Below are 12,257 nucleotides of genomic sequence, written 5' to 3'. Positions count from 1 at the left end.
TTCCAGGCCCGGCCAAAAGGCGAAGGTCTGACACCTTACCAGGGCAAGAAGCGCTGTTTTGGGGAGTACAAATGCCCCAAGTGCAAGAGGAAGTGGATGAGCGGCAACTCGTGGGCCAACATGGGGCAGGAGTGCATCAAATGCCACATTAACGTCTACCCACATAAACAGGTAGGCACAACACGGTCTTGTATCACACACACCTGAGCAATGATCTGCAGCATAGAAAAGGAGAACTATGTTTGAGACGCAGAAATCTGTGTGTACACGCAGCACTGAGTCTGTGTGGAGGATTTAAAATAAGAGTGAAAGACAAATATTTATCACGTTTTTTACTGCAAGATTGATGATTTATGAGCAGGCTCCTCCTGTCCATTGTTCATTCAATCGCAAGGGAGTAACAATCAGCAAAAATATTTCCACAACAAAGCCTTAGTAAGAAAGCTGTGTGACACAGAGAATGCTGGTACAGATTACAGAAGCTAACCCTGACGGAGAGAATGCGAGTCTCCTGAGACTGCTTACAGAACCGGAACATTGTTTTGGATAGTTTTGGAAGGCACAGCATGAACAGTTTACCACATGACCCTCTTCAAAAAGTGAACAAAGCCAAAGAGAAAACATCTCAGATCGTATGTAGCTTCAGTACCCTTTCCGTTTCTTTTTTCATTAATTTAACTTTAAGCAGATGCTGCCCAGAGCCGTACGTGACGCAAGCCAGTTGATATAACACAGCAGACTTTAAGACTGAAACCAGAGTCACGCTAGGTGCAGAACCATAAGCAAATAAGTTAGATGCTGAATAAGTCTTTTTTTGGGGGGGACCACAGGTTTTGTTCTTGAAAACAAACTTTTACATTTGTCAGATTAAGTCATCTGAATGGGAATGATCCTCTATTCGCCTGTACCCCCTGCAAGGAGAGAGATGTGTCTTTTGGAAATATGTGTAACCTTGAATGGTTGCCTGCGGTTAAGGAAAATGTTATGTGTTTCCTGTAGACAGCCGTGTCCTGTTGTCTGAACTCTGTCCAATAGAACCCTGCCCTGCCACAGACAGAAACAAAAATGCCATGATCTTCTGAAAAGCAGAAAATACAATGGCAGCTAATCACATTGCTGGGTGATTATTACAGATTATTACCTGGGTGTATTTTGATCTGTTTTATGAAATGCTTTAATATTAACGTGAATAATAAATGTTATAAACTAAGTAACCAAGCACCACTGCACCTTGTTTTGCCTCTAGTTGCCTCATTTTATGCTTGGTCCAATCTTATCTGCAAAGGCCCAGTATGACAAGCAAGAGCACGCCTGATTCCACTTCATTCATGCTTGAATGAAAACCTGCAGCCTCACCATCCCTTTGCAGGCACAACCTAAAAGCATGATCTTGAACTGTGCTACTCAGTCTTCATTTCTCAAGGATTTGCCTTTATCTAGGATTCACTTGTAAGGACACAGTTTAATTGTTTTTATATTCCATGAGCAGATATCAGGTATCTTGGTACATTCAAACGATTTTTTACCATTTTTAAAAAAACGTTTCTGGCTACTACATGAAGAAAATGTTATTGTAATGGATCCATCCTCTGTTTCTCTAGCGCCCCCTGGAGAAGCCTGATGGCCTGGATGTGTCTGACCAGAGTAAGGAGCACCCGCAGCACTTGTGTGAGAAGTGTAAGGTCCTGGGCTACTACTGCCGGCGAGTGCAGTAAGACCTGGGCCACACTCCAGCTCAAACTGCCTGCAGAAACACAAACATCTTCACAGCCTGGGGACCATGACACACCTGAAACATTCTCACCTGAGCCAAGTTAGCCAGAATATTTTTTTCCTGAAACACACATCATAATCAGCGCTGTACAGACAAGGTATAGACATCCAGACTCAGTGTTCTAAGATGGTTATCGACTCTGGCCCATAAATCTAAAACCTGGTCCTCAATGCTGTAATCATTGTTGTTATGTCATAGAATGCAGGGTTTCAGCTCTTCAAGGTCCAGGTACTACCGATTTTCCACACTCCCTTTACTTAAGAATCAAATGTGGTGACAAAGTGGCCAGCTAGTTAAATAAACCAGGGCATAAAATGGATATGACATCTTGATTTGGAATATCTTTACAGATTTTAATTTCTAGAACTTTCTCTAAGTGTGAAACATTTGGTTGAAAATTCTAAAGTCTATACTGACTGAAATGTTTCGAGCTTTTCTGTGCCTTTTGGCTCCACTGCTATCCAAGAAAAGGATTTATTAACATAAAAAACCAAGCAATGTGTGTTGTATGTACTACATTAAATATGTAAAATTAGTAACAATCATGCAACAGCCATTCATTCAGAGAATGTGAGGATACTTTATTTATATCTCAATAACACTGTTAGTCTATTTGTTTTACTCCACTTATCTGTGTGCATTGTATGTGAGAGAGAGAGAGAGAGAGAGAGAGAGAGAAAGAAAGAAAGAAAGAGAAAGTGAGGGAGAGAGGGAGGGGGGAAGAATGGGAGAGACAGAGGGAGAAGGAAGGAGAGAGAGGGATATTTCCTTCTTCAGTTTTCCATTTTCAGTGCCAAATAATTGTACAGTATTTTGCAGTGCCTTATATATCAGCTCAGTGACTGTTTCAACTGTGAATTCAGAAAGGCAGTTATCCTTGTGAGAACCTCACTATTATTACAAGGGGCCCATCACACAAAGTAATGTCTTTGGTCAGTAAAGGGTTCAGAATAAGGGATACTTTCCTATGAGGATAGCAGTTTATTCTGTTATATCAAAGTGAACCTGCTACCATATAAGGAGTCCACTTTTTCATAAACTATTTTCTGTTCAAAGATGTTGCTTAATTTAAAGAATATTAAGTGCTAGTAATTATATTCAGAAAAAAAAATCATTCAATCCTTAGTCCAGATCTCAGGAGGTCATTATATGTATCTTTTTTATGTGGCTGTATTTTCATGTAACTGATGTTCCGCAGGCAGAATTTCTATTTTCTATTTTCACGTTAGCTAGTTCTTTTGCTAGCGCCCTCACAATGTATTTTTTGTGACCGTAATTATAGACTAGGCAGCTCTGAAAATACATGCAGTATTTTGCTAACTTGGACCAGCACATAGATGTATTCGTTTTTAAGATGCAGTTATCTAACTAGATGTAAATTGGCAGAAATATGTTTAGAGTGTGTGTTAACTTGACTTTGCTGACATGGTAATGGTGTTTACTTTGAGACTGGAAGGGTGGGGGATAAGGAAGCTACCACTAGTTTAAACAGTATTTTGTTCTGCAAAAATTTGAGCTCAGGCCGAGTATATTTTTTAAAACCCTGCACTAGTGCCATGCTCCTCAACCCATTTCTCGGGGCCCCTCTGACTGGGTTGAGAAGCACTGCACTAGTTTTTTTTCTATCCCAAGTTCCCAACACATTAGAAACCAACTGATAGGCCATGAGGACTGAGCTGAGAAACACTGCACTAAAGGTTGTTGTTTAGTATGTGCAATAATTCATAGGAAGTACTCACTAAGCACTCACTAAGTTCTGTGTCCTCTTGGACCTTTAGCAGTTCACCTTTTTGCTGTGTCCCAGTTAAAACACCAGCACTTAAAACCAGGATGGTAAAACCCCTGGCAAAAATGATGGAATCACCACATGCATCTTTTTTACTTTGTAGCAAATAAATCACAGATATGATTTTTTTGTTTAATAGCTGAACATTCTGGCTTCATGAAACATAACTCAAACAAATAAAAACTATTTTAATTAATGGCATTTTTTTTTCTGAATTAAATAAAGGGAAAAGTATGGAATGACAATGTTGAGGAAAATATTACAGAATCACCTTATAATTTGCATCTCTAAAACAAATACCCACACAAGTGTAGTAATGCAGATTAGTCTGCAGTTAAAAAGGGAGTGCTTACAGATCTTAATGAGGTGTTGCACTTGGCTAATTGAACGAAAACATGGCCCCAACAAGCGAGTTAATTGAAAGAATGGAAAAAATAATAACTCCTGCAAGAAGGAAATCCAATATGGAGTGTGGCGTAAGATATTGGTTGTATTTTGGTGTAAGTACAAACAAAATAAGAGGTTTATAAAAGAAAAACATATGGGTAAACAAAGGAAGGCGTCAAAACACCAGGAGAGAACACTCAAAGCAATATGCCTTGAAAATAGAAAATATGCAACAAAACAAATGAAAAATGAATGTTTTTGTCAATATTTTTGACAGAAATATGCTGAATGAAAAGCCAAAGAACAATGGTACCATTGCCTTAATAGAAGAACACCAGCACTAACACCTAAACAGAAGAACACCAGCACTAACACCTAAACAGAAGAAAACAAGGTTCCAGTGGAATAAAGACAAGCAATCATGGAATGTGAATGATTGGATAAAGTGATATTTAATGAAGAATCATAAATCTGATCCCGCCAAGAAGATGATGATGGAATGTTTGTTCGGTGCCGTTCTAATGAAACACATTTAGATGGCTGAAGAAAACAACTAAATTTCCCCACTCATTTATGATATGGTGCTGCATGTCAGGTAAAGGACCTGGCATTAAAATCTTGGATGGTATTCTTATTCCATTGATAGAAAGTTTGGTGTTAATGAAGTCATTTTTCAGGATGATGATGCTTCTTGCTTTCCTTCACAAAATACATACCAACTGAATGATATGGCCAGCAAAAAGTCTGGAGCTCAATCTGATTGAAAATTTATGGTGGAAATTTAAAAAATTGGTCCATGATATGGCTCCATCTGTCTCCATCTGCAAAGCTGATCTGTCAACTGCTATTCGAGAAAGTTGGAACCAGCTTGATGTTGAATATTGTTTTTCATAAGTGAAGTTCATGAATCACAGAATTCAGGCCACTAAAGCCATTTTTGGATGATGATTCTATATTTTTTCATCTGCTTAGTCTGGAAAAAATAATGCCATTAATTAAAATAATTTAATTGTATTTGCGGTATGTTTCATGAATAATATTCAGCTATTAAGCATAAAATTGTGTCATATTTGTGATTTATTTTTTGCAAAGTAAAAGAACTGGGTGAGTATCCTCTAAGTTAATCAAATTATTTTTGTCAAACTCAGTTTTCTAGACTCAAGAATCTTGATATAGGAAAAGACTAAAAATGTGGTCTGGTAGGGGTTCTTCTAGAACTGATCTAGACAGTAAAACTGAAGAAATCTGACAGTTATTTTTGAGTACAGGAGCCCATCTCTGTCCTAGAGATCTATCATGCAGAGTTCAGCTCCAGCACTCCTGGATCAACTGTTCAGATGCTGCTGAAGGCCTTGATTAACTGGATCAGGTGTATGAGATATCCAGTATGAGACTGGAAACAAACCTTGTAGGGCTGTAGATATCCAAGACAGAACACCCATTTTAGCATATCTTCCATTGTCCTCTCATGCAGTTTTCAGTATTTCTCAGCTTAGCTGCACTGCTAGAATAAACAGTTTTTTAAAAAATGTTTCTAAGGGATTCCAGTAGAACATGATTCTGTATAATTCATGCATGCCTTCTAGCGCACATAATACTAAACCACCTCAGTGCACAACATGCAACTGTCTGCTGTGCTAAAAAAAAAAAAAAAAAAAAAGTATGTCTTGACACAATGAGGAACAATAGATTAAATTATTTACTTTCATATATCAATGAAAAAACGTCATTATAAGTTGAGTTTACCCCCATTTACCCCATTTAGTATGATTGTTTTCTAAATGTCTACCACATTTCCAAATACTGGTGTATGTGCTGGAATGACATCATCACTGTTACAGTGTTTTTATAGGTTCTGATGCTTACTTTGTAGCGGTAGCTGTCTCACAGTTAGATAATTATTTTTTCATCTGTATAAAATATGTATTACTGTCTATGTTTAATTGAAATATAATGACATCTATTATCAGTATCAGGTGTATCGCTCAAGTGCCTGTGATGTTTATAATTTATACTGGAAAAGATTATATATAGCAAAAATTAGAACAGCAATAGGGATAACAGAATGCACATATAAGAGCAATAGAGATAAGAGGACAATTACCACTTTATCTAAAATGAGTGTGAGGCCTTAGGAATGTGATGTCTGTATTTATGGAATTGAATGATATACCTATGAAACAGGTCTGTGTCTTTCTCTTATGTTTATTCACATTTTTCACAATTCATTTTAAAATGTACTTACTTTTTAATGTAAGCAAGTTTAAGCTTTTAGTGTTCATAGTCCTTTTCCCAAATGTGGTATTTTATAACAATATATTAATTGTACTATTTTTTGCATTTTAATGTGTATAAAGGAAGAACAGTCTTACAAATACAACAAATTTTAGACCAAAGCTATATTAACCAAACAGAAGTGTTTTTCTCCACCCTCATAATTCACACCACTACTGCTACTTAGACTATGTTATGAACTGATTTAATGAAATGCTTTTTCTCAATGTGTGCAGTTTAGCCCCAGTCACAAGGACCAATGGTCTGCAGAATCTTCTGTCTTGGAAGCAGTTCTTTTTAAAACACTGCATTTCATTCTCTGAACTTTAAATCCTGAAACCTGACTGTTTTAAGGACTCAAAACAGTGATTAAAACTAATCCCCTTTAGCACACCCTTTTCCATAAACCACACCATTCTTAAGCTCATTATGCATGTGAAAGATACTGCAGGGGTTTTAGTATGAGTGTTGCTCTATAATCTTAATGTTATCTTTTTGCTACAGGAGCTATGGAGTCAGTCAGTTCCATTGGTTCTTTTTAATGGTCTAATTATTGTAACTATTGTGACTAGTGATGAGGCACAAGACCATTAGTGTACTTGCAGAACACAGATTAACTTTACCAATGACCTTGTTTGGAAATCAGGAAATGCTTTTATTGAAAAGTGTAAAATGAGCTTTATTATACAGATGGAGATCTAACCCGAAAGATACAGAGCCCCACCCCGACAGCAACCTCAAAACATCCTACATTTTACTGCTTTATAAGTTTTTCAGTACCAAATTCTCCACCTGTAGATTAAAAAAAAAAAAAGATTTATATTGACAATACAAACACTACTACACATCAAACTTGAGTCTGGCCTGTGGATGCTTTAACTTTCTAGAGGAGACAAGAGGCAGAAAGACCTGGAGGACCACATGTCAAAGGTTTTATTCCTGAGATTAGTTACAGTTCAGCAAAACAAGAAAGACTAAACAAAGTGAAAAATAAACAAATTACTACCCTTAACTGCAGAACATACCCTCTGCATTCCTTAGGCAACACTACATTCAGAGCCAACTCACATGCACACAAATATACATTGTACAAGTGTGTGCACGCACACACACACACAATCAGTGAAGTCATGGTTATTCAAATAAACTTCAGTCAGGTTTTACATCATTTAAAGTTTGTAATCACCCAGAAGTACATCTTGAACAGAGGAAGCACCCTTGAAATGTTTATTTTTCACAAAATTTAAGTAACATTCACATTAGAACAAGATTTAGAACTCTACTCACCTAAGAGTTCAAAGCCTATATTTAGCCAGTTAATCCACCCCATTACTTCAGCCCTAATGCACATCTCCAGATATGGCTGTTATTGATGCAGACTTTTCAGCAAAAAAAACATACACACACACAGCTAAGTGGTTCACGCTGTGTGCATTTCTGCTAGGTTTCAGGTGTATTTTTGATCAGTGCTGAGTGTGATTACAGAGCTCTAGAGCTGGGATAGACAGTTGTATTCAATCTACTTCAGCTCTCCACAGTCAGCAATTGTGATCCTCTTGGAGGTTTTTCCAGAGCGAGAGCCTAGAGCCTCCACCTGCTTCACCACTTCCATCCCATCCTTCACACTGCCAAACACCACATGCTTCCCATCCAGCCTGCTCACACACACAAACACACACTTCAAGAAATGCATATACACAACATTGTAATTTTGTGCTTGCATATACATATATACTAAGAAAAAGTTGGAGAACAAATCCAAAAGAACTCAGCAACAAATTGAAGCAACATGGACAGAAACTGAAACTTGTGTGTGTGCAATATATTTTTTAAGTTCATACACAGCTTTAACATACCACTGTGTTTTAGCAGTGCAAATGAAGAACTGGGAGCCATTGGTGTTGGGTCCAGCATTGGCCATAGAAAGAATACCTACAATACACAAGATAGTGTTACCACTAGCTACCTTTAACTTTAAACATATTTGAACAATCAGAACAAGACTGTCAAGGGTTTATACTCATGGGAGAGACATGGGCTGAACATGGGTCTTCAACAACTAAGTAAACTAAAGGTGACTGAAATGGTTTCGTGCATTACTTTGATAAGCAATGCCATCTAGTGGTGGTTAATTATGCTTCAGTCAGATGGTTCTTTGTTTTTTAAAAGAACTCCCAATCCCTGCAAGTCTTTTCTGCCTTACCATGGATTGCAGTTGCTATACAGTTTAATCTTCAGCTTTTTGTGGGTGAACCCAATGCAACAAGGACTCCTGAAGGATTGGCCAATTGCTGTAATTGGACAGACAACTGCAGTAACAAGTCTCCTGATGAACCTACATGTTCACAGTCATGTTTTTCAAAACATACATGGCCTTAAGTCCTTTCTACATGTCAAACAAAAAACCTCCCAGTTTAATACTAGAGGCCTGAAGATGTGAGGCCTAGTGAATTCTAAATGAATGCCACATAGGACTACAAAACACACACCACATGTGCCCACAAGTTATTTTTCCAATTCCTGTGCTGTTTTTCAAGAAGGTTGTCAATGTGAACACTACTCAAACCATGTGTGGATTTTTCCCAGCATGGCTGTCTCTGTGAACACTACTCATACCATGTTCTGTGTGGTGTTTTTGTGTGCCTCTGCCACTTTATACTATTACATAGCTTCCTGATCTGAGTTTTTGTAATTGAGAATCTGTGTTAACAAAAATTAAATATTTCTTTAAAAAGTCTCTTCAGTAAATTGTATGAAAAGATAAGCAGAGGAAAAAAAATTCCCCTTTAAATCCATCCAAAACAGATCAGACCAAACACTTAGTGCCGTCACCTGGCCCAGTGTGGTTCAGTTTGAAGTTCTCATCTGGAAACCGTGGGCCGTAGATGGACTTTCCTCCCGTGCCATTTTGATGGGTGAAGTCGCCGCCCTGCAGGCCAAACACAGTATTCACCACAGCTCTTCAACACGCTCAAGCTCCAGACCACTAATGGCCAATATAGGCTTCATTTACAGTTTCAGAAATTTCACCGATCTCCTCTTATACATGAGGGATAAACAGTTTTCCTCTACCATTCGAGTCAGCCTACCTCATTTTAATAGTTTAGACCATGGCATTGTTAAATAATTGATTCTGATGTCATTACTTATTTTTTCCTAAACCAAGTGAAAGACATTTAACTCTAGCCATCAAGCAAGGAATACGCATTATAGCATACATCACATATTGTAGTGCTACAGTGCAATGCAGAGGTAGTGTATTTCTCTTTATTTTTTGAGTTACAACTGCACAAATAACAGAAACAATGGAGGTTCTTCTCTGAAGACTTCTAAATATGAATATATAGTTTTGTTGGCCCAGTAGATATGGGCAGCAACGAGTAGATTTCAAAGGCAAGCCATCACGTGCAACTAGTGAACTTTCTTAAATGTTAAACTCTGATTTACAGCAGAGTGAGTGTGAAATACCGATTTACAGTCTGGCCTCAAGAGGGAGTCCCTGGGTGTTTGCTCTCATTTCTGCAAGACCCAGTTTGGTCAAGTCTGAGGGCTGGATTCAGTCATCATGCACACATCATTCTCAGCAACTGCTGGACTGAAGAAAGGGCAGAAAAAGGCCTAGGAGCCCCCATTCTTTTGTGATCCTCTTTGTAGCAATTAAAAGGGGCATTCAAAGTTAATTACCAACTACTTTGCTACATGACCTCACCCTTCTTTCTGTCTTCTATTTCCACACAACTCACTCCAATCCAGATCTACCAGTAGTCCCCAAGACCAGGCAGGCCTTACTGACTTTGCTAATAATAGGACTGATTATCAGTATTGTTGCCCCAGGATGATAAACACCATCCCTGCTTTAAGTGGAACAGTAATCTGAAAATGTGGTTCCTCTGCACCAACTTGGCACTGCTGCACAACTGAGATACCAAACTGTGCTGCTGAGTCACTCCTGTCTGAACGGAACAACATGAGCAGCCCAACTTGTCTCCTGACAAGTCAAAGACATCACACAACCTGTTGAATCTTGCTTTGGAGGGAAGTAATTCCTGTCCACATTGCCCACCGAACTTTCAATTCCAAAGAAACATGCCAAAGAAGCAGCTCATAAGGACCAGTATGGTCCAACATGGTTGGGTGCTTCAAACCTAAGAGCTACTTTACACGCATGAAGTTGGATTTCTGCTGGATACATTACAACAGTGTGTGTAGCTACCTGACACATGAACTGTGGAATGACTCTGTGGAAGATGGAGCCTTTGTAGCCAAAGCCATGCTCCCCAGTACATAGCGCTCTGAAATTCTCTGAGAGAGAGAGAGAGAGAGAGAGAGAGAGAGAGAGACATGAGGTGGAATCTATGTAAATGTGTATGAATTACTTAAAATGAATGAATGCAAAATGCACCCTTAATCTACCTGACCTTTAAATCTGAATGCGCCTACATGCGCGATTTTACGGTATTTCGCTTCTCACCGCAACCGTACGTTCCTTAAGCAAAGAGAAACGGTGACTTTCTTGTATTTTGACCTTTGGCGTAAACACGCACTTTCACTACATTTAAAAGTACAAAATACAGCTTACCTAATTGAACTAGTTTACTTGCATCATTATGTTAAACTATTTAAATATATTACTAATTGTGTTTAATAGCATTATATAGAAAAACATTTTTGCACAATGTTTTTCAGAAGTTCATTATAGAGCTTGACTGCCAGCTAAAACAGGGGTCATCAGTAGTGCAATGTTGCAAATGTGCAGGGCAGGGGGTACTTCCGTGCTGAAAAACTCTACTGCCAAGAGTGGTAGCCCTTGGCTATCATCAGATCAAGTTTGAAAAGATTCTATTGTTCCAGGTTTAATACATCAATATTAAAGTCCTTGTATTTGTAATGATGTTCAAATGCCCATTTAGTTTAGAGAAAGAATGGCTACATTTTCCCATAAGGCCAAAACAGCTCTACAACCAGCCAGGTGTGATAACCTTTGGCCTATCAGCAGTGCAAATTTGGACAGAACTGTTTATAAAATCTAATTGCACAATACAAAGCTGTCTAAAAATATAAGTAATTGTGTTTAACATAATGATGCAAGTAAACTAGCTCAATCAAGTAAGCTGAATGTTGTACTTTTAAATGTAGTAAAAGTTCGTGTAAACATCAAAGCTCTTCCAAAAATACGAAAGAGCGCTAGGTTGCGGTGAGCAGGGAAATACCGTCAAATCGCGCATATATGCACGTTCAGATTTAAAGCACGGATGTTGTCTTACCTGCTGTTTTTGGAACAACGTCGGCATTCAGCTGAAGAAGAACAACAACAACAACCCAAGTCACTGAGGCGATATTTATAGCTAGCCATCTACGCAGGAACATTTACGATACACGCGTAAAATCAGTTGTTCTTACTTCAGAATCAGACTTGTGGAATCAGACTTGTGCCTGTCTATTCAAAATATAGGCAAACGATACTTTGAGAAAATGCTCTTTCCCTGCATTTCTAAACTGTTTGTCTTATGTATCGCTATGTTACAGCCGGCTGTAGCTAGGTAGACGTTGCCTGCAAATAAACCCTTCATAGACCAACAACTGCATTCTCACACTTCACTGTCTAACGACATGAACGCTAGCGTTAACTATCTGAAATTAGACCGGATCATAGTATTAATCAGGTTGCGATTGGCCATTTTTGCTGAACTCAAAACTGGTGAAAACGAGGTACAAACGATAACCAGGCAATATCCGTCTTATAGACCATATATACTTATTAGCTTAAAGGCTAAGCACGGTGGGCTAGCTAACTAGGAACCAAGTCCACGCGTCAAGTTCAATCACGCTTACCTCGAAGGTTACTCGACCCAGCGGCTGATTATCCGCTGCGATATCAAAGAATACGACGGGATTGTTGTTGACTTGGGGCCCGCTTGCATACATACGAGCAGCTGTAAACGCTAAGGAGCATAATTTAATTCTATTACTTATTAAAATCATTGTCGTGCTATCACACCGTCAGTTAAACCGCCTGTTTCACACCGCCACAGGAAG

General features: G+C 38.5%; 2 protein-coding genes across 2 annotated transcripts in view; one reads left to right on the top strand and one right to left on the bottom strand.

Annotated features, from left to right (window-relative positions):
- The window catches only part of LOC113589030 (zinc finger CCHC domain-containing protein 24-like), a 25,574-nt gene extending 17,969 nt beyond the window's left edge, over window positions 1–7,605 (top strand). The window contains exons 3-4 of the mRNA XM_027028477.2: window positions 7–171; window positions 1,602–7,605. Coding sequence (XP_026884278.1) covers window positions 7–171; window positions 1,602–1,715 — 279 coding nt within the window. The 3' untranslated portion in view covers window positions 1,716–7,605. The remainder of the gene's footprint in view (window positions 1–6; window positions 172–1,601) is intronic.
- On the bottom strand, window positions 7,137–12,257 carry ppifb (peptidylprolyl isomerase Fb). Its single transcript, XM_027028473.2, has 6 exons — window positions 12,054–12,257; window positions 11,486–11,516; window positions 10,435–10,523; window positions 9,054–9,150; window positions 8,078–8,153; window positions 7,137–7,876 (listed from the first exon to the last, which is right to left on the bottom strand). The coding sequence occupies exons 1-6, from the start codon at window positions 12,201–12,203 to the stop codon at window positions 7,741–7,743; spliced, it is 579 nt and encodes a 192-aa protein (XP_026884274.1). The 5' UTR covers window positions 12,204–12,257; the 3' UTR covers window positions 7,137–7,740.

The sequence above is a fragment of the Electrophorus electricus genome, chromosome 14 (genome assembly GCF_013358815.1).
Source record: "Electrophorus electricus isolate fEleEle1 chromosome 14, fEleEle1.pri, whole genome shotgun sequence".
NCBI classification, from domain to species: Eukaryota; Metazoa; Chordata; class Actinopteri; order Gymnotiformes; family Gymnotidae; genus Electrophorus; species Electrophorus electricus.
Note: the sequence above shows the minus strand (reverse complement) of the source record. Positions and strands in the feature narration are given on the sequence as shown.